Source organism: Cydia pomonella, chromosome 5, assembly GCF_033807575.1.
Source record: "Cydia pomonella isolate Wapato2018A chromosome 5, ilCydPomo1, whole genome shotgun sequence".
Taxonomy (NCBI): domain Eukaryota; kingdom Metazoa; phylum Arthropoda; class Insecta; order Lepidoptera; family Tortricidae; genus Cydia; species Cydia pomonella.
In genome coordinates this window covers 16,398,374-16,421,595 of record NC_084707.1, presented here as the reverse complement: position 1 = coordinate 16,421,595, position 23,222 = coordinate 16,398,374, and the positions used below count along the sequence as shown (strand labels likewise).

The following is a 23,222-nucleotide window of genomic DNA, read 5'->3' as shown; positions in this document are numbered from 1 at the left end:
CGTGATACAGCACGTTTTCAAAATTTAAAGCCCGTAATAAATCCTATAAAAATATTATAAAAATATATTTTACACTAGTGACTATCTAAACTCTGATTATTCAATAATTAAAAAAAAGCTTCTGTTCATCAAACTCAACTTGACCTTGCTAGTTCTTTTCCGTTCAGCTACCGCGATTGGAACATGTCTTATTCACCTGAAAGAAGGTAAGAGCACTTTCTGAGTTAATTTGGGCTTTATTTGTTTAATTATCAAAGTAACAACATGTGGTTTTCAATGTCTAATTGTATCATGTATTGGTACATGCATAGTTTTGGCACAATTATTCAATACTTCGCCCCTTCGTGGTCGCCGATTGCCAACATGGCGCTGGCAGGAGAACATGTATTATAAATTAAGCATAGTGCACGTGTGTAATGTAATTTGTTCCACAGTTTTAGACGTAACTGAGATAAAAAAATTACTTGCAATTTTGCAACTATTATTATATTTTATAATCCTCTTGTGCTCAGACCAACGACAAAATGCCATTTTGACAGAAGCACAACTGATGCGAAATTTTAATGATTTTTACTTATTTATAGTCTCTACTTCAATTATATAGATTGAGATAGTGTGATCTTCCATAATGTTCCTACTACGCCTTCAACATAAACACTCGTTTACTTCACAGATCAGAAGATTGGCCGGAGGATTCAAAGAATGGGCCATCTAAGGAACCAGTCAGTTACGATGGGCCTCCGGGCATGGAGCCCGAAGGAGCGTTGGACACAAATTGGCATCAAGTCGTGGAAAGCTTTGATGACATGAATTTGAAGGAAGAGTTATTACGAGGAATTTACGCTTATGGTTTCGAAAAGCCATCTGCAATCCAGCAACGCGCTATAATGCCTTGCATTCAAGGTCGCGACGTTATAGCTCAGGCCCAGTCTGGAACTGGGAAAACTGCAACATTCTCCATTTCAATTTTGCAACATATTGATACTAGTATTCGTGAATGCCAAGCTCTAATTCTGGCACCGACCAGAGAGCTAGCTCAGCAGATCCAAAAGGTTAGAAAATCTACTTTAGAAAGTTTCTTTTTAATTTTTGAGTGATATTGCGTGTTGTGGTTAATATCGTTTGTGATTTTATATTATTAACAAGTTAAAATAATTCTAGGTGGTAATAGCTCTTGGTGATCATTTGAATGCTAAATGCCATGCTTGCATTGGAGGCACCAATGTCCGTGAAGATATTCGTCAGCTGGAAAGTGGTGTTCATGTGGTGGTGGGTACCCCTGGACGCGTCTATGACATGATTACCCGCCGTGCCCTCCGCGCTAACACCATTAAGCTGTTTGTGCTTGATGAAGCTGATGAAATGTTGTCCCGAGGGTGAGTCATACATATTTGCTCTCATTGACCTAGATTTGTGATTATTGAGACATTTGCCTGCTTTAGCAATTTATTTTGAGATTGCAGTTAACATCAAATACTTTGAAACTGTTCCTGTACTCACTTACTTACTTCACTGGCTCAGTGACCCAAACAGGATCTTGGCCTCTGACACACACACATTCTTATTATTTTGTTTTTAATTTTCAGTTTCAAAGACCAGATCCATGATGTATTCAAGATGTTGTCAGCTGATGTCCAAGTTATCCTATTGTCGGCTACCATGCCTGATGATGTATTGGAAGTGTCACGATGCTTCATGAGAGAGCCAGTTCGTATTCTTGTGCAGAAAGAGGAGGTAAAGTTGCTTTTTTGTTAATTTTCAATTGTAACCCTGGCATCTAGTTCGCACAATGGAACTGTTATCTTTAGTATTATCTTCATAAAGTTGAGAATAGTTAAAGCAGGTTAGCTAATAATAATAAAGTTCCAACCAAGAAAAGCTTAACTTCACTATACTAGCAAAATAGAATGATTCAAGATATTAATTAACTGAAAAATAAATGAAATTACACTCATTGCCTTACTAACTTTGAGATGCTTTCTGATCTAATACAGTGGCAGCTCTTTTGATACATATTTTGATTAATTATGAAAATTCTGAAATTTGTTTATTATCAATCAGGTGTTATCTTGGTGGAAGGTCATGAGCATGATAATTTTGCTGTTTAAACCTATAGTGTAAAGATTAACTTATTTTAAGATGTTATACTGTTAAGGTTGTAGTTTTACAGTAAATTTGTATTTAGTGGCATTTCCAACAGCCCCATTTGCAAACTTGACCCATCAGTGTTGTTTCAAATTAGTGCTACCTTACAAATGCTGACTTTGCCAATACCTTACCTTACCTCATAAAATGTTGCCAATACAACTCATAACAGGAAAAACTACTAAGGCCTAGAAGACAAGTCTAGGTAAACTGGAGGCTGCTACAAAGATCAGCTTACTTAATCCTTCCTTTTTGTTTTCAGCTTACCCTAGAAGGTATTAAGCAGTTCTTTATCTCCATTGAAATGGAAGAATGGAAATTGGAGACTCTGTGCGATCTGTATGATACTCTCTCCATCGCTCAGGCTGTTATTTTCTGCAATACCCGTCGCAAGGTATGTTTTTCTTTTATATATATTTTTATTATATAGGAGGCAAACAAGTAGACAGATCATCTGATGGTATTTATTAGATTTCAGTTGATATAACTTAAGAGCAGTAAAATATTAAAAATCAATAACTTATGTTGCTACTGATAGCAATTCCATGAGAAATCATTTACAATAGAAATGTTTTCATAATGAATATATTTCTTAATAAAATTGCTTTATACAACTGTCACAATATGCCTTCAAGCCAGTATAATTCACTGAGGGGCATTCCATAAACTGTTCCATACAAATGCATTTTATTTCATATATTACCTACAATATTTCAATCTTTCGGGTCCATGATTATTTTACTGTGACAGAAAAACAAACTCCCTTACCTGCGAAACTTGAGATAAATCCTGTTTGTACAGGACAACTGTATATGTGTGTTACTTGTTAATCTTACAAAGCTGTAAGGTTAACAATTCAGATTGGGAAACTCATGTTCAACAGCACACATTTTGTCAAACTGACAAATAGTTTGTTAGATTGTAATCACAATGTACAATAATCAATATTATGGACATGGGTCAGAAAATGATATATTCAATTTAATAAACTTTTGTTGGGCTTCTAAACTTCAACTGTAAATGAAGACCAAACGACATTTTCGTCTCGTTACAATGACCAAGGAGAAAAAATACAAACATGTGACTAGGCCTTTACTGTATATTTTTATCCATTGTTATATTGAACCTAATATATGATTTGTGGTATTGCAGGTAGACTGGCTGACCGAGTCCATGCACGAGCGCGACTTCACGGTGTCGGCCATGCACGGCGACATGGACCAGCGCGAGCGCGAGGTGATCATGCGTCAGTTCCGTACGGGCTCCTCGCGCGTGCTCATCACTACTGACCTGCTGGCGCGCGGCATCGACGTGCAGCAGGTCTCCTGCGTCATCAATTATGATCTTCCCACCAACCGCGAAAACTACATCCATCGGTATGTACCAGTCTCACTAACTAATTAATATTTCACACGCGATGACGCATTGTTAGAATTGTTTGAACAAATATTGCCTGAGAATAGGCAAAAAAGTAAGTTGCGTTTTCTAATTCAAATCCAGTAATAGTCAGGTTGCTGTTAATACAATATATTCGTTTTACTTAAGAACGATGCAATCCATCATTACACTTACTCTACTGGACGGATTTCCATTCATTACTTGTCAATAGAGTTGTTATTGAGGAAGGCTTATGCCTGGTTCACATGCATGGCAAGCCTCGACAAGCCTCAGAGACGCAGTTACGCGTTAGACTTTAGCGGGAGCAAGCGATATTTCAATCTCATTCCACCGCATAGCTGCGTCCCTTGCGGCGTGCCACACACGTAAACCAGGTTTAAGGTGTTTAATTTGTTATGGTTTTGTGGATCCTGTGCATAGGCAGCGATCCGCTAGTAATTTCTTAAATTTGTGTGAAGAAAAGTACATTTGTGGAACTTGATCATTGCATATTTATTTCAGAATTGGACGAGGTGGACGTTTCGGCCGTAAAGGAATTGCCATCAACTTTGTAACGGAATCAGACAAGAGAGCGCTGAAGGATATCGAGGACTTCTACCACACGACTATTACGGAAATGCCTAGCGACGTGGCCAACCTCATCTGAGGTGCCACCAATCCCCGGTTCATACTTTGTGTCCTGCGTTCTATTGCGATATATATTAAGGTGTGAGTATTAGGAGACTCCTCCTAACTACTGCTGTGCCGAATTTTTTATTGGAACTCATTTAATTTGGACCGTCACTTGCGTTTTAGTTAATTTAATGAACGTATAATAGTTTAATAGACGTATCAATATAAGTTTAATATATATAGAATAAGCCGGCCCGGCCGGATGGCCCCCGTTCCGCGCAGGCCTCTCCGGCTGCGGAGAGGTCTCATCGGGTACTGGAGAGGCTATTTCAATCACAAAAGTACTAGAAGAAAGAAACAATGTATTGTAACTTTTTTTTCCAGTTGTACATAATATGGTAACTGTTTTTGTAATACGATAATAAATATATGAAATATCGTAATTGTTGTTATTGATGTACTTGAAAATGTAGCGCTCCATTCCCGATCGGAACCTTAATTTCTATATATTGTACTCAAACACGAATTCATTTTGTTTTCCAGAAGATCTGCCTACTGAGCCTGTTATGAAACGCACTTTGGACACATCTATGTGGAAATAATAAATCAAAATTTCCTCTATAAGTTCATTACTTTCTATTAACGGGTCCTTATTGTATCCTAAATTCCCTATTGCTATTGCATTTCTACTATGTTTTTTACATGGTTTTTTACATTAATTTCGATTTTATTTATATTTTTGGAATAAATTTTGTTTCTGAATAATAGTCTTTTATCGCGATGGCGATTAAGGTTCCTTTCTCGTTGATTAATATCCTAATGAAGATACATTAGCATACATGATATATAATTCAGAAGAAATATATACTTTCAAAAATATCAGTTTAGCAATACTTGTTCTTAGGGGCTTAGCACCCTAGATCCGATTCGCATGTCGCTCCGATGTTTAAGTGCGAATCGGTTCCAGTGTGCTAAACACCTTAATTAGCTTCTAAAACAACCTAGATAAATATGTAAAGTTGTAATAGATTTGGTATATAAAGCAGGGATCGGAAACCGGTATTGTTTGTATGGGAACGAAAACGGTATTTTTTCGTTCTTTGTTAATTATTTCATTCCTAATCGGGCAATCTAATAATACGAAGTCGTTATCTAAAAACACAACCGAGTCCTACATTTTGAGTATAAAATAAACCGAAATATATGGTTATTTCGATATTTTTGCAATAAACCGGTTCCGATCCCTGATATAAAGTATTTATAAGGTTGTTTTCGAATAAATAGATTGTTAGCGTCGTGTCGATTACATATCGAACTTCGCTAAATTTCACGAAAATCTGTTGAAAAATGCGAGGTGCAGGGAAAAAGAGCAGTGCCAATTACATCCACACTTTATCAGGCCCGACGTCGGGCCCTAGCAAAAGTGTATTTTTTCGTTTCACCAATATCAGCCACATGGTTAGATGGTTAGCAATATTTCTAATGTAAAAAAAAAATTGTTCATATGCAAAAATATCAAATATTGAACATTTTGCCAATTAGGGGCCAAGCATTTTTGACACGTCAAATATTGTAAAAGATGTGCTAGTATTCCGTGAAACGGAAATGAACATTACGATACGAGTGCGAAAAATAGGAAATTCGAAACGAGTGGCGATAAATTAAAACACGACCGAAGGGAGTGTTTTAAATCGACACGAGTTGCGAATTACCTATTCGCACACTAGTGCGGTAACAGCACCATATGTACTGTAAAAAGATTATCAGGTATTGACATATATATCTAAGGACGGGCCTTACATGCACTAAGAATGGTGCTAGTTCAGCGGTGTCACTCACGAATTCCAGCCAGTCGCGCGTGGTGCGAACTCTTCAACCAATCGCGTTGTGGCGTTAGACTGCACGATGAGCTACAATTCGTGTGCGTGACACCGCTGTAGCGGCCCTATTTTTTATTGCCGGTAAGGCGCGTCCTTAGATATATGTCAAGATGTCAAATCGGGAAATGTGGATATAACTGTTTCTTTATTTGCTTTTATAAGATACAAGTATTATGCAAAATTTTATACAATAAAATAAACTTAGCCACTAACTCATAACATAAGTGTTTCAACCCACGCTGAAAGAGAGACGTTTCACTCAACTCTGTCTTATAACTAGATCTGGGTTTCTAGCATGTCTATTTATCAGTAAGGTCAGGATGACAGGCTTGTACTTAAAACTTCTTTTGGAAAAAAGAAATGCCAAAGTACGAGAAGATTCCCGAAGTCTCATTTTTAAAATGAGCCCTATATTTTATCATAAGAATGATAGTCGCCATTGCTGACGATAAAATACGGCGATTCGTGAACTAAAGATTTCCTTTAGCAGGATTAGTCCTTAGGAACCAAGGATGTATTTGAGTCCGTAGCAAGCTTGGCCGAATTTCATCTTTCCATACAAACAGTTTCGATGTAATTTTGTGCTGTATTTCTTTTGTTTTAAGTATAAGCTTGAGCTACATAAAATAACTCAAGCGCCAATTACATCCACACTTCCCGATTACGGCCTGATAAGTTTTTTTTTTTTTCACGGAATATAAGCACATCGTTAACAATATTCGAAATGTAAAAAAACTTTGTATCTAATAGTCAAAAATGATTGATGATGTTTTTGCATATGAACCTTTTATTTACATTTCAAATATTGTAAACGATATGCTGTGCTGATATTTGGTGCAACGGAAAAATATTCTTTCTCCAGCCCGAAATCGGGTCTCTGTTATAACCGCAAAAATCGAAGTTCGTCAATTGCGGGTATTTTTCTCTGTCACTCTAATTACGTCTTAATGAGAGTAAAAGAGAACGATCCCCGCAATTTGCGAATTTCGGTTTTCGCGGTAGGCCCCTTGATATCAGGCCTGACAAAGTGTGGATGTAATTGGCACTTTATAATAGTTTTCCGTTTCATGGAATACCAGCACGTCGTTAAAATGTTCAATGTTTGATATTTTTGCATATGAACCATTTTTTTAAGCATATTTCAAATATTGTAAACGATGTGCTGATATTTGGTGAACCGTAAAAATACTCTTTCTCAGGCCCGAAATCGGGTCTGATATCAGGCCTGATAAAATGTATATGTAATTGGCACTTTAGGCTATTTTGCTAGCATGTCCATGCGCCGCCAATGTGATACCGCCTTCAACACTTTTCGCAATTACGTAACTTGACATTATAGTACCTAAAGCGCTAATTACATCCACACTTCTTGATATCGGGCCCGAAATCAGTCCCGATTTCGGGCCTGATAATCGTTATCCGTTTCACTGAATAGCAAGCACATACAATATTTGAAATGTAAAAAAATGTTTCATATGCAAAAATATGAAACATTGAACATTTTTGGCAATTAGAGACTAAGTATTTATTACATTTCAAATATTGTCTCAAAAAAACTACTTGCAACCGCGCCTATTCGATTCCAACACCTAGTATTTAATAAGTAATTGACTTAAAATGTGGGTACGAAACCAATCAAAATCACAAAAAACGTCGCACCGACCGGGCGATGCAACCAACGGGTGGCTTAGAAACATGGCGCTCGTGCGCGGTAAATTCAAATTCACCAATGATAACGGGTTATTTCCACTAGTTACCACCAAGTTGTTACCAGTGGTAACTACTGGGATTTTTTTCCCACCTTTTACCACTGGTAACTACTGGGAAAAAATCCTACTAATTACCACCAACTTGGTTTAGTGGGAATTTTTTTCCCAGTAGTTACAGCTGGTAAAACGTGGGAATTTTTTTCTCAGTAGTTACCACCAATATTTGGTTAGCGTTCAATACTAATAAAAACAGTATAAATATTGAGTGCTTTAATGAATAATTAATTAGTTATTCGTTTAATTATAAGTCGATTACTTTTACAGTAAACTGTCTTGAAAACTCCTAGTGAGTATTATATTATTTGCTTAAAAGTGATAAAAAAAATCGGTCTTTGACTGATTTGTTTGTTCGTTCGTATAATTTTGACGTTATTTATTGAAAGTAACTTTATTGTCGATGGCGCATACGCTATTACCAACGATGCTCCTAAATAAATACAACGCTGCGCCACGCAGTATGGCGTAAGCGCCTTTGACAAAAGATCCAAGTTTCATAGGTAACGTCACAATTCATTCAATTTACAATTAACAAGATAAATGCACTCTTGAGGTTGATGGCAAAAAGGTAAAAAAAAAAAACATAAAATATCATAATTAATATGATGTAATAATTTTGTTTTATTTGGAATTATTACGTTATATTAATTATCACATTGTCTTTTTTTTTCCTTTTTGTCATCAGCCGAGAGCATTAATCTTGTTAATTGTAAATTTAATTAATTATGACGTTACCTGTGAAACCTGGATCTCTTGTCAAAGGCACTTACGCCATATTGCGTAGCGCAGCGTTGTATTTTTATAGGAGCATCGTTGATAATGGCGTAAGTGCCATCGACAATAAAGTCCCTTTCAATAAATAACGTCAAAATTATACGAACGATCAAACAAATCAGTCAAAGACCGATTTTTTATCACTTTTAAGGCAGTTTACTGAAACAGTAAACGACTTATAATTAAACGAATAACGAATTTACTTAAAATTATTATACTTTTTAACAGACTTTAATTTCATAGAAGGAGGAGGTTCTGTATTCGGTTGTGGCTATTTTTTTTTATGTACGTTCACCGACTACTCCGATACCCGTGGTCCGATGTCAGTAATTATTTTTTTGTTTGAAAGGAGTTACTTCCAAGTTGGTCCCATTTTAATTTGGTTCTGATCTGATGATGGGATCCATGAGGAATTGAGGGAACTCCTCATGTTTAAAGGCACATGTATGGTGATTTTGGTGTTTTCTTAAGCAAATCGAGCATTTCCTCAAAATAACCATCAATTTGATGAAATGGATCTGATGATGATGATTTTCTTTTATGACAATGATGAAGATTTTTTTGTATGTAAGTTCACCGATTACTCCGACACCCGTGGTCCGATTTGAGAATTCTTTTTTTGTTTGAAGTGAGTTACCTTCAAGGTAATCCCATAATATTATTGGTTCTAATGTGATGATGGAATCCATGAGGAATAGAGGCAACTCCTCAATTTTTAATCGCACAGGTATGGTGATTCGACTGAATGCTTAAGCAACTCAAGCATTTCCTCTCGAAAACTACCAATTTGATGTAGCGCAACTGTAGCCTTACCACGAGTTTGACTCTACATATTAGCTGACGTGTTCATAAGTTACTTTCCGATACATCTCGCTCGCACTAGTAGGATGCCAGTATGAGCGCCGAGATGCATAGAAAGTTACACTACCGAATATGTCAGTGTCAAACTCGTGGTAGGACTAATTACTGATTATGAAGACCACGGGCGATATGTGGAACTGCCCTCTTATAATTGGGTATATTAATATGATTTCTGATGTAAGTAGTGTTGGAAATAAGATGTGAGAGGTTTGTGAGGTAGACGGTGGTAGTAAAGGTAGACCAGGGTCTGAGGTTGGGTGTTGTGGCTTGAGTCAGGGTTCGAGAGGTTAGGGGGTTGAGGGGGCGGTGAGTTGATGGGTCGGGGACTGAGGGGTTGGGAGTTGAGAAATCGGTGGGTAGGAGATGAGTGGCTGGGGGTTAGGATTAGGAGTTAAGAGGCTGTCAACACCCAATGTCCTTGAAATTGATGTTACTTAAACAGTTTTTTAAGAAAGACTATTTGTTTTAGTCAAGTAAGAAAAATATATGTTCATATTAATTATATTTCAAAGACCGTGGTTGTACTCGATACATTGAACGAAATCGGCTCGATAGAAAATAATTGCAAAGGTTGGTCTTAAAATCACAATTAAACGGTTCTATGTCTTTATTGTTTTGACTTATGGGTCTGCAATTAAAATCACAATTTCAAAACATTTATATCTAAACCGCTGTTGAGTAAAATATTACACTAATAATCCACTTTTTTTTATTTAAATATTTTTCTTATTATTCCCTTGCCCAGGCCCAGTAACATGCGACAGTGCTATCTCATTTACTCCGATACAAATAGACAGTGTGCGCGCTTTAGGTATTGACAGCCTCTTAAATGGTCAGGGGTTGAGGGGTCGGGGAATGGTGGTTGAATGTTCGGTGGTTCAGGGTCAAGGGTTTCAGTGATCAGTGGCGGGGCGGAGGATCGATTTAGAGTAGTAGCAGGTATGAATTCCCGAGGAAAATCCTGATTATTTATAAAAGTTAACGAATTAAGTGTAAAACATGATTGTGATTTTCATTCATGCGTCACGCGTCACTCATAACCTTAAAACTAAAAATGGTGAAATAAAAACTTTTTACAAAAAAAAGTAAACCGAATTCAAGTATAAAATAAAATATTATCCTTTTTAAGTATATGCGTTACCAACTGATGTTTTAAGTCGGTGCCAAGCCAAATAGTAAAAATACCGGTCAAAAATAAAGCTTTATGTCTATAAATCACATTCATCATCATCATCCCGTCCTAGCCGGTTTCGGCCTCGGCGACTGATTTTGTACTGGCTAGTGACAAATCACATTACAACTGTCGTAATTGGAAATTTTTATATTTTGAACGAAGTCCTCTGGATAAGGGACTGAAAATAACTCAGTCTCCATTCCACACTTGCGTGAGTAAAAATAGATGTTTAAAAATTACGGCGGCAAATAAAAGCTATGGCTTTATACTAATATACCGACAGACATGGTACGAACTGCGCTAAGAAGGTTCGGCCGTGTGTTCTTAGGGTCCCAGTTACAGAAACTATGTTAATTGCGGTGCTGTCGTGTAGGGCAAAAGGCAAAGGCTAACGTATTGTACATACTTATATAGCCGCATCCTTATCGAATCGCACCAAAATCATGGTTCAAAATTTGGCTTGGCACCGACTTCAAACATATCAGTTGGTAACGCACGTACTTAAAGGATAATATTTTATTTTATACTTTTTGAAGTCAGTTACTTTTTTGTAAAAAGTTTTTATAATTAATTATTCATTAAAGCACTCTATATCTATAGTCTATACTGTTTTTATTAGTATTGAACGCTAACCAAATTTTGATGGTAACTACTGGGAACAGAAAAAAAAAATTCCCCAGTGGTAAAAGAAATCCCATTTATTACCACTGGTAACAACTTGGTGGTAACTAGTGGGAATAACCCATGATAACTCATTGCCTAGTCATCGGCCAAAATTTGAGCCGAGATCTCGGTCTCGGTTCTCGGCCAAAATGGGCCGAGATTCTTGCCGAGACCGAGATCTCGGCTCAAATTTTGGCCGAGAATGCCGAGATTTCGGTCGGACCTTATTTATCACCATTATATATCATGGAATAAGATTAATATTTGTATCAGTGTTGGCGGAACGTTAATTAGAATTGACCATTAACCATTACACATTGAACCGTCCGTTACGGTTTAATTTGCAATGGTTTCCACAAACACTGATTTGTATACATACATATTTATGCGCTTGGTCGTACCTGCTACTCCTAGTAGTGAGAGTTTAATAATGATTGAACTGGGTCATAGGGAAATTCAATTGTTCTATTATAAGACTTCCATTCTTTTGCAAAGGCTCTGGTGAACTTGAGCCACTGGAATTTTACCTACCTAGATAGATAATTGAGTTGCAGGTGCATGTTGCAGATGATATATACTTAATATAACTAACAAAAACACCTATTATTGACGCAACAAGTAATATTTTTAAATAACAAGTATAATTTACATATACAATACATAGATCATTTATTGCAGCCAGTAACTACACACTCATAGTCCTTAGTCATTCAAGTTACAATTAGCTTGGTATTATTTAGTTTGATAGAATGATAAATTATGAGATATTTTACTACCTACATAGACGACATCAAACCAGTGTACATCATGAAATCACAGATAAAATTACTATGAGTGCAAGTATCACATCACAAGTAAACTTAATATAAGTATAGTTAACATCTAATAAAGTAATATCACATTTTTGGAAATGTTCGTTTTCACTATGAGATAGTATATTAAAACTAAAAATATGTATCATAAAAATGCAAATAAAATAATCAACATAAGGACAGTCACTGGGAAAAAAATATATACAGACATTCTTGGGTGACAAACTGAAGTCAAAATAGATGAATCATCATCATAAGATAATCCATCCTTTGTAGGTACTTCCACAATTACTAGTTCATCACTAAAAAATCCTATGTCAAATATACACTCTGTTTTATTAATACATACCTTTGATTCTGACATGTTAGTATACAGAAAAGTAGGTTTATAAATATCAAAAATCACATGAATATTATTTTTGACAAAGTCATTGTCACTGTAGAATATATAATAGTAATATCCATCTAATAATATGTCATGGGTAACTTTTAAAGTAGTGGCTTTCCCAAAGTATTTTGTACTGTTACAAACAGCTTGATATGGCAGTTCACGGTTGATAATAATGTTATTATCATAACACTCATGTAAACTCATTTCAAAGCTAGAAACAGACTTATCTTGTTGTCCATCTGTGCTGTTAAATGCATTTCCACCGTGATGAATTCCAGCATCAAGGACAGTTTTTGGCTGATGAACTGGCTTTGTATTTCTTTTAAATCGTAAACTATTTAACATTGTCATGTTATTGTTTTCCAGATTACCTTGAACACTATCAGTCTTATTTATATTCTTTATTGCTTCGTTTTCTTCCCCCAGGTTGCTTTGTTCCAAGTTATTTTTTATTGACACAGTATCTTTTGAGTGATTCTTCTTTTCACCAGGATTTGCTAAGGTGACTATCACATGCTCCTGGTTATCAACATGAGGAGCATCTTTCTTGTATTTATTCCCTTCTAAAATACCACATGTATTCAGTATATTATCACCTTTCACAACTAATATTTTAGATCCCTCATACCTGGAACATGCTTCAAGTTCAACAGAAGCTCCTTTAAAGAGGTAAAACCCCCAGTACTCCAGTGTATCATCAGGAAGAGTCAAGGATTTCTTAAGTCTTATGTGTTTCTTGTTTTCTAAGGACAGGGCAGGTTTGCCAGTCATTTGGAATGCATTAAATGTGGTGTTCATTTTCAAAGAATGTGTTTTACAAAACACTGATGACTGTCCTTTGTGAATCTGGATGACATCCGAATCTGATATCTTGTACATAACATCAGCATATCTCATATTTCTTAAATAAAGTGGTATGATTATAAGGATTGTAGGCAAAACTGTAGTCAGGAGACAAAATGTAACAACTCTGCAAGATCCATGCATTTTACTGCCACCTGTGAAAGATAAGTTTTATTAGCACCTAAATGGAACAAAATTAGTTTTGTTTAGCATAGGCATGTTAGCAAAATCACATTTCTGAAATGTCAGCACTGTCATCAGCATATATCAGGGTTTTAGGTGCGGGAATATTATTCACTAGCCAAAAAATAGGTAAAAACTGGAAAAAAACAATACTATTGTAACATTTTGAAACACATTTACAGCTTACTGCCTATTTTTAGTATGTGTGTTAGGTACCACATTGAGATATTGAAATAAAATTTAATTTATGGAATCAGGCCTTATTTTGCAGAAGTGCACAATAATTAATATGGCTTTGCTATTTTGCTAAATAATGTGTTTGCTTGCAATAAAAAAAGGGTGCAAGTATCTATAACAGGTTTGCATTATAGGGGGTAAGATAAACATTTATCTCTGGATCTGAAATAATAATAATATACAATAAATTGAAGATTTATCTGTCATCAATCAAAATCAATAATTCCCTTAAAACAGTTTATTAAGATAGTCCCCAAACATGATCAATCAAAAAATAAAAGTCTTATTTGCTAGTAATACTTAATAAGGCCAGTGTTCCTAGATTTGAATGATTAATGTAAACAATGAGGGGAGTTAGAAATTGAGTCCGAGTTTGGGCTACAAGCTACAACCAATGTGATTTATATTTACTTAATGGGCTATATCGTCCAAACTTTACACATAGCAAAAAGTTACAATAAATATAAGTGATGGTTTATTTTAAATGTAAAATTAGGTAGGTACTTACAAACTCTCCGCTAAGCCAATGCTAGGATGTTTTTGCCAGGACAGTATATACCTATTGCCCTAGTTGATCATCTTATCTTAAAAAATGAAGTAATGAGATTGATCATCGTCTTCCGTTAACTTTTGACTGATTACAGTAATAAAACTTAAACATTTTGTAGATAATACTTTATATAATAGAACTATCATTACTCGTTGTTTACTATTTGCTTTTATTTTCGGATCGGTATCAAGTTTTTAATTTGTACAACTCTGTCGAACAACGCAAATTGCAAATATTGATATTGCAAATTGCAGTTTCTTATTGTTAAAGTTTTGACATTTCTTGATTTGACAGTTAAATATTAAAGCCGAGGTTACACTGATGCGGCTTTGTATGGATTGTTTTACTCAACTGCCGTGCCGCACATAGGTACGTAGGATAAAGGTTTATTTTATTATTATTAATTGTTTATTCGAGATGTGAGGCGCATTGATAATGTTTGAAAGGAATAGTTAAATAAATTAATATCATCCAGCTAAAAAGTTGTTTCAATTGGTTGATAGGGTACATATTCCATCTACAAATCTTAGGGCACAATTGTATCCCAATAAATTCTTTTGGATTATAAGAACATGTTAAACTACTCTTAGGGGACATGTAATGACCATATTTTTGTAAATATTGAAATTAAAATATCTTTTGGCACACGTCACGTGATCAAACTCGAAACGTCATTGAAGATTCTGATGACGTCACAACTCTCGGATTGACACTGTTGACAGTTAGGCGATAAACAACAAATGACAAATGTCAGTTGACAGTTCGTATCTTCTACATGTGTATGTAGTTGTGTCAAACCATAAACTGTGACGTCACACAATTTTCAAAGAGCGTTTTGGGCGCGAAAGCATATGTCAAAATATATTTTGTTAATTTAACATACTTAAAGCCGTTTTTAGTATAAAAGTTGAATTTTAGGGCTACTTTTAGTTAATATAGAACATAATACAAGCGTTTCAAAAAACTGGAAACAACCCTATTACAAAAAACAACATTCAAGCAAAAACTATGATAATCATTAGAAGCTAGATAGATAGATTAAGAGGAATGTAAAAAGTATTAATTATACTGATTTAAACTTTCACGATTTTTACACATTATTAACTAACACAAACGGGACTTAATCGCGTATTAAGTTTTAAATTTACCTCCGACGTTTCGAGGACGGCGTTGTGCCCGTGGTCTCGGAGAAGACTGGCTAAAGTTGACATCAACATCTTCTAGCTGCGCGAGCTTTTCGAACTACCCGCACTTGATCTTGTTTATTGACTTGAATATTCTGCGCAGTAGGGATGTTGCTTTGTCGACACACAACACTAACGATATTCGATTTTTCGACTGTCGATATTCGTTCTCGCTTACATAAACTAATGACTGGATTCCATGTGGATGAGATCCCAAAACCCTCGTCCCGTTTGAAATTGCAATGTTTTTGATTTCAATGGCTTCCCGCTCTTTTCTGCTGTAGAAATGGCGATCCATGGAAAGGATTTTAGGGTTATGCAGCTCGATCAAGTGGTTTGGTCCTGACTCAAGTAAATGCTCAGCCACAGCAGACTTGTTCACCTGACGATTTTTGACAGCTATGATATGTTCCTTAACTCTTTCTGCTATGGTGCGCTTTGTTTCCCCGATGTAGGAACTACCACAAATGCAATCAATTTCATAAACGCCAGATGACTGAAAAGGAATAACGTCCTTTGGCGACCTTAGGCTCCCTGCGACTTTGGATAAAGGGGTGTAAACAGTCTTTATAGAGTACTTTCCAAGTACTGTTCCAACTTTATCCGTTACCTCTTTTACATACGGCAGAAATGCCGGTTGTCTGGAGACATCAGGACGTTTCCCTCTTGCTTTCCGTCTGGGTTGCCACTTTTTAGGGTTCCGTAGCCAAATGGCAAAAAACGGAACCCTTATAGATTCGTCATGTCCGTCTGTCTGTCCAATTCTGTCACAGCCACTTTTTTCCGAAACTATAAGAGCTATGCTGTTCAAACTTAGTAAGTGGATGTATTCTATGAACCGCATTAAGATGTTCACATAAAAATAGAAAAAAAAAACAATAAATTTTGGTGGTTCCCCATCCCCATACTTAGAACTGAAACTCAAAAAATATTTTTTCATCAAACCCAGGATACGTGTGGGGTATCTATGGATAGGTCTTCAAAAATGATATTGAGGTTTCTAATATCATTTTTTTCTAAAATGAATAGTTTGCGCGAGAGACACTTCCAAAGTGGTAAAATGTGTGTGTCCCCCCCCCCCCCCCCGTAACTTCTAAAATAACAGAATGAAAAATCTAAAAAAAATATATGATATACATTACCATGCAAACTTCCACCGAAAATTGGTTTGAACGAGATCTAGTGAGTAGTTTTTTTTAATACGTCATAAAATTAAAAAAAATTTTTTTTCATCAAACCCATACGTGTGGGTCTAGTCTGCTGTGGCTGAGCATTTACTTGAGTCAGGACCAAACCACTTGATCGAGCTGCATAACCCTAAAATCCTTTCCATGGATCGCCATTTCTACAGCAGAAAAGAGCGGGAAGCCATTGAAATCAAAAACATTGCAATTTCAAACGGGACGAGGGTTTTGGGATCTCATCCACATGGAATCCAGTCATTAGTTTATGTAAGCGAGAACGAATATCGACAGTCGAAAAATCGAATATCGTTAGTGTTGTGTGTCGACAAAGCAACATCCCTACTGCGCAGAATATTCAAGTCAATAAACAAGATCAAGTGCGGGTAGTTCGAAAAACTCACGCGGCTAGAAAAAGGTGGTTTTCAACTTTAGCCAGTCTTCTCCGAGACCAAAGAGCATATAATCACTAAGTGTCCGAGACCACGGGGACAACGCCGTCCTCGAAACGTCGGAGGTAAATTTAAAACTTCGCTTATTAAACGCGATTAAGTCCCGTTAGTATTAATTATACTTTATTATTTTTCCTTTTTGACCGCCGCCTACTCTATGGTTGCATGGCTGTCGATAATGTCACATGTCTCATGAAAAAATGTGAAGTGCACTAAAGAAAACGTTTATTTAAAATAAGTTCTAGTTCTAGTTTCTAGTATCTCTTCTTTCGGATCCATTTTCATCAAAAACTACATTACCCATTAATATTCTTAATCAAAGAGGAGATTGCGATATCCTACCGTCGGGATTGTGAAATCGTGCTCGCCTGGATTCCTAGTCATTCAGGTATTCCAGGAAATGAAATTGCGGGCCATACAGCTAAACAGGCTGTAGCATGTGGGGACAAAATTCCTTTTAAAAATTGTGCTTTCGACCTGCTCTCTCTTCCAAAAAAATATCTTTATAATTCCTAGAACGCCCGTTGGCATGTATCGAGTAGGACTAAGGCTAAAAATTACGGGTTGTTGCAGCCGGACATAGGGCAAAAACCCTGGTTTTATAAGCTTTTCTTGAGCAAAAGGGCGACTTCAACTATTATCCGAATGAGATTAAATCACTGCCTCTCCCTAGTTCACCTATCTAAGATGCATTATCGGGACACATCCTTATGTGAGTGTGGCCTGGATGTTGGAACCCTGAACCATATTTTCCTGAATTGCCCCCGTCTTAATCATTCTCATTTGTACTCTGGTCTCATTTTTCAAAAAAATCCTCTTCCGACGCATATGCCCTCTCCTTTAACTCCTAATCCCTCTGTATTTCGTTTCGAATCCTTTCAAATTTTATCAAAATTAACAATTTAAAATTATAACTATTCTCTGCTCTTTAATCTGACCAACACTTTCGTGCTAAATTCGCAATCCCGTTTTATGGGGAACTATATTGACGTGATGCTGGCAAATGCCTTCGTGGCGATAGCCATTTAAAAAAAAAATAAGTTTATCAAATAGTGATACCTAGCAGTGATTAAGTTTACATACAGATAGACGACTAGACATTTAATGTCGTTTATTTTCGTTTCAGATATGTAGGTTTTCCTTTAGTTATTTCCATACGAATGTAGTAATGATAGAAACACAGATTAAATAAAATATTTTCGTTTCAGATATAGCAACGCATTATTTTTATTTGTATATATCTTATTACTGGTAAAAAATGTCTTATTTTAACATTATTATAAACTTAACGCAGGGCAGCTTGTGGTGAGCTGTTGTGTGTTGAGTGTTGCTTGGGAGTTCTTTCACTGGAATTCGGAAGGTGGGTGGGTGGAATAAGATTATCTGCCTCTGGCTTGCCTTAGCTGGCCGTCCAGAGTGGAGTCGCAAGAGCTGCGTTCTCGAGGGTAGATATGGAAACATAAGAGGCGAGTTGGCTTATGTTTAAAGTCCAGTGACACCTCTCAGCTCTCACACCGAAGTTGCCCTTGAGCCATCTTAGATGTTGCTTTTTGTCAGGGCGAGTCACCGTCTGCCGGGAGTAAAATTATAAACCTGCCATTTTAATAATTAGTTCGTCTGGTGTCATATCCCATAGTTTAGTTCATCGCTTTCACCCAATGGCTAAGTTTATTTTAGATTCAATTAACTCCCAATAGTCCTTAGACCCTGGCGGGTGCTGCGTCTGCGTGCGTCCCATTCCCATGACATGGACAAGGGCAGTATCCGCTCGGTGTGTCAAAAGGGCTCTACGTGTTGGCTTCGGCTCCGCGCGCGCTTCCCAAAGGTCCGGAACACCATTGTTCCGTGATGGGAAAGACTATGCTTTCGATATCTTTTGTTTATAAATTCCAGTCACATGTATAGTAGTCAGACCAAGACGTCAAACTTCCATGAAATTATGACGTTTACTCAATACTTGCACATGCTGGGCTATCAAAATCGATGCCAACTGCAGCGCTTGCCATTTTGACTTATGTATTTGTAAGAAAGGGATAAAACATAATCTACAAGTCCGCAGCAAGCTCGGTTTTCCATACAAACGTAGTGCTCTGAAACTTTGTACTTACAATAGGCAGTGCCGGATTAAGATATTTTGATGCCCTAAGCATTTCTAGACCATGGTGCCCCCTCATCAAGATAACATTGAATTTTCTCAGTAAATTGAGTGACGGTTATTGCCGCAGTACTGCTGAGAATGGAATTTTCAAACCGTCTGTAGTAAATCAAACACCGAGCTCAGATGACAACTGGTTTATTAAAATAATAACGGGTAGATATACCTTGTTATAGAACTACCTACAACATCTTTCCCTTAAAAATAATAAGCATGCATACTAAACTTACGTATATAAAACTAAAGTAAACTTGAGAAGAATAACTCATTTATACCTAATCATTCCTCTCCTCTTTGTTTCAAAAGAGAAAAGAAAAACGAACAAAAGAGATGAGAGAATAATAATAAGTTTTTGAAATGAGTACAAGTAAATTGGTATACTTAAAACAAAGCATTGATATCAATACCCATTTTGCGAGCTCTGTTACGAGTCAGTGTGGGCTCGTTGGGCTGAGTAGTTTGGGTAGTAAGGCTCGTACACGGGTTTGGAGCCTGCTCGACAACAGGCGCACACTTTACATCGAGCGGACTCGAACCCTGTCCCGGGGGTTGCGTGGTCGGTGGCGGTGGCGCAACCGGCTCGCACTTAATTAAATGTCTGCGATTACGACGGTATTCCATACCTCTCCGATTTTTTATTATGTATGACCGGGGAGTACTACACGTTTTTACAATTTTCCCTCTCATTTTATTAGTCATACTAGTGTGGTCCATTATTATTACGTCATCGCCAACATTTAATTTTGCAAGATGCCTACAACGTTTGTCATAGTTTGTTTTTGTTTTATTTTGTTGCTTAGTTAGTGCCTTATGACAACGCAAATTCATATTAACCGGTTCTAACAAACTATGATGAACAGGCAACCTGCAATTCAACCTTCGACCCATCAACAATTGCGCGGGGGAACCTATGTTTCCACGTGGCGTATTTCTGTAACTTAACAAATCTAAATAGAAATCCGTACCACTATTTATTGATTTTGTTAAAATCTTTTTTATACTTTGAACGGCTCTTTCGCTCTTTCCGTTAGATTGAGCGTAGTGGGGGGAAGATGTTATGTGCTCAAATCCCCATTGACTTTTGAACCGATTAAAATCCCGACTTGTAAATGTGGTAGCGTTATCTGTGATTATTGTTTGCGGTATCCCGTATCTAGCAAAATTCTCTTTCATAACACTAATTACAGATAATGATGTCATGTTTTTCAACTGAGCCACCTCAACATATCCCGAGAAATAATCAACCATAATCAGAAAGTACTGCTTTCGATACTCAAATATATCCATTCCTACTTTACACCACGGCAATTCTGGAATAGGTACTGGCAACATAGGTTCCCTAGCGGGAGCATTCTGGCACTCTTGGCAGGCCTCACAGCGCCGCACATACAACTCAATGTCGCGTGTGATGCCAGGCCAGAACAATACCTCTCGCGCGCGGCTCTTGCAGCGGTCAATGCCCTGATGACCGTCATGAATGATTTTTAGCATTTGTTCTCTTAACGCAGCAGGGATTAGAATAAGCTTATTTTTAAAAATTATGTCTGTAATTATTTGTAACTCGTCTTTATATGACCAATAACATTTCAATTTTTCAATAACATCACGTTTGTACTGTGGCCAACCCTTATTTATATATTCTTTTAACTGACACAAGGCTTCATCTTTTACAGTTTCCTCCCTTATGAGTTTGAGTTTAGATTGTGACATCTGTACGCTGTCCAGTAATTGATTCACTTGGTACACAACACATCTACTTATTGAGTCATCATATAAATCTGGAAGAGGCGCGCGCGATAAGGTATCGGGTATATACATATATTTACCAGGTTTATAGCTAACTTTTAAGTCATAACCCTGCAAACGTAACAACATTCTCTGTAAGCGTACTGGGATAGTGTCTAATGCTTTTTTGAAAATACTTTCTAATGGTTTATGGTCAGTTTCTACAATAACATTCTTTTGACCATAAATGTACTGATGGTACTTCTCACACGCGAACACAATCGCCAGCATCTCTTTTTCTATTTGCGCATACCTCATTTGTGTGTCGGTGAGCGTGCGCGACGCGTACTCGACAGGCCGCCCGCCCTGGAGGACCGTGGCGCCCAGCGCCACCGAGCTCGCGTCTACCGAAATCACTACAGGCTGCGACGCGTCAAACAGCGTCAACACTGGCGCATTACACACCAAATCTTTTAATTTAGCAAATGCCGCGTCGTGCACGGAATCCCAACACCATACGGATTCTTTTTTAAGCAATCTAGTTAATGGAAAAGTATGTTCCGAATAATTGGGGATAAATTTAGACAAAAAATTAATTGCACCTAAAAATCGCTCAAGCGATTTTTTATCCTCAGGCGTGGGCATATCTTTTATGGCCCTAATCTTCTCGGGATCGGGTCTCATACCGTTTTTATTGAATACGTGTCCTAAGTACGTTACTTCCTCTACACGTAACTTACATTTATCCTTATTAAATTTCAAATTTATTTCCATTGCCCTTTTTAATAATTTATTTAACCTTTCGTCATGTTCTTCCTTCGTGCGGCCCCAACAAATAATATCGTCAATGAACGAGTCGACTCCATCTAAATTTTCTAACAGCTGTTTAATCTTAGCATGAAATACTTCCGAAGCACAATTAATTCCATATGGCAAGCGAAGATACTGGTATCTGCCAAATGGCGTGCCAAACGTGCATAAGTCGGCACTCTCTTCATCCAATTGTATAGCCCAAAACCCCGAACTAGCATCTAAAACTGAAAAGTACCGGGCCCCGTGAAGCTTAGCAGCTATTTCATTGATAGTCGGCAGTTGGAAGTGAGCGCGTTGCACGGCGCAGTTGAGCGGGCGGGGATCAAGGCAGATACGAAGTGACCCATTTTTCTTAGCCACGATAACTAACGCATTTACCCATCGCGTGGGATGACTAACTTTACGAATAACTCCTAACTGTGCCATTCTATCTAGCTCTTGCCGCAATTTATCATGTAGACCTATCGGTACCTTCCGAGTGGCACTAATAACCGGCTGAATAGTCTCATCCACCACTATGTGGTACAGCCCTGGAAGACAGCCTAGCCCTTCAAATAAATTACTATATTTAGATAAATCTACAGAATGGACACGTTTAATTAACCCTAACTCGGTACAACTGTCACGCCCCAGTACGCTTTCAGAATGCTCGTCATCAGCTATTGCAAATTTTAGTTTATAAGCCCGGTTTTTATAATACCAATCCATAATAGAAACACCTTTAATAGGAATAACATCGCGAGAATAAGAAAACAATCTCGTGCTCGGTTCGTCTACAATCAGTTTTGGGTCACAACCTAATTGCAAATACCTGTGATAAGATAACATATTTATATCGGCACCACTGTCAAGTTTAAAATTTTCCTTGCCATACTCACTTCTTAGTGTCTCATACCAGTCCTTTGATGACGAACTCACTGACGAAACATTAGCAATCACCGGTACATAAAACGACTCGTACTCATTACCCGATTCATCGTCACAAACCGCAATGTCATACACCTTTTTATTATTTACCGATTTACTCACACACATTCGCGCAAAATGCCCATAGCCCTGACACATGAAACACTGCACTCCATTAGCCGGACACTTGCCGGGGTCACAGGTCTGGCCGCACCCCGGACACGGGGCGCGCTGGCGAGCCGGCGGCGCCGCGCCGCTGCCCCCGGGCCGGGCGCCCCAGGCGCCGCGGCTCGGCCTCCAGCGCCCGCCGCCTCGGGCCCCGCGGCTAGCCCTGCCGCCACGGAGCTGCACGGCGTCCACTTGCGAGGGACCCGCGTTTATTTTGAGTGCGTCTAGTCTCCGGGAACCGTCACTCGATATCTCATCCGCTTGGCAAATTTTTATCGCCTTATCGAGTGTCAAATCCTCCGTACGAAGCAGTCGGTCTCTCACGATAGTGCTACTTATGCCGCAGACG

The 23,222-nt window shown here is 37.6% G+C and overlaps 3 protein-coding genes across 7 annotated transcripts in view; 2 read left to right on the top strand and 1 right to left on the bottom strand.

Annotated features, from left to right (window-relative positions):
• Window positions 1–48: 48 nt before the first annotated feature.
• On the top strand, window positions 49–4,779 carry LOC133517854 (eukaryotic initiation factor 4A). Of its 3 annotated transcripts, none has more exons than XR_009799414.1 (8): window positions 49–206; window positions 674–1,052; window positions 1,162–1,376; window positions 1,587–1,734; window positions 2,408–2,539; window positions 3,298–3,521; window positions 4,045–4,251; window positions 4,702–4,779. XR_009799414.1 is itself a non-coding variant. In XM_061851309.1 (7 exons), exons 1-7 carry the CDS (start codon window positions 184–186, stop codon window positions 4,187–4,189), a joined length of 1,266 nt encoding a protein of 421 aa, XP_061707293.1. In that variant the 5' UTR covers window positions 49–183; the 3' UTR covers window positions 4,190–4,779. The 3 variants fall into 3 exon arrangements, 1 of the variants encoding a protein (XP_061707293.1); XR_009799413.1 differs by having other exon boundaries at window positions 4,699–4,779; XM_061851309.1 differs by having other exon boundaries at window positions 4,045–4,779.
• A 7,097-nt stretch (window positions 4,780–11,876) lies between these two features.
• LOC133517851 (uncharacterized) overlaps window positions 11,877–23,222 on the bottom strand; it is a 15,376-nt gene continuing 4,030 nt past the window's right edge. The window contains exons 1-2 of one of the 3 annotated variants that reach the window (XM_061851303.1): window positions 14,248–16,578; window positions 11,877–13,474 (exon numbers count right to left, since the gene is read on the bottom strand). In XM_061851303.1, the coding sequence (XP_061707287.1) occupies window positions 12,231–13,463 (1,233 nt within the window). In that variant the 5' untranslated portion in view covers window positions 13,464–13,474; window positions 14,248–16,578 and the 3' untranslated portion in view covers window positions 11,877–12,230. Of the gene's footprint in view, window positions 13,475–14,247; window positions 16,579–23,222 lie in introns of those variants that run through there. The other 2 variants (XM_061851304.1, XM_061851302.1) reach the window with 2 other exon arrangements.
• The window catches only part of LOC133517852 (activating signal cointegrator 1 complex subunit 1-like), a 23,581-nt gene continuing 17,446 nt past the window's right edge, over window positions 17,088–23,222 (top strand). Inside the window, exon 1 of the mRNA XM_061851307.1 lies at window positions 17,088–17,494. The gene's annotated coding sequence lies outside the window, so the exon portion shown is untranslated. The remainder of the gene's footprint in view (window positions 17,495–23,222) is intronic.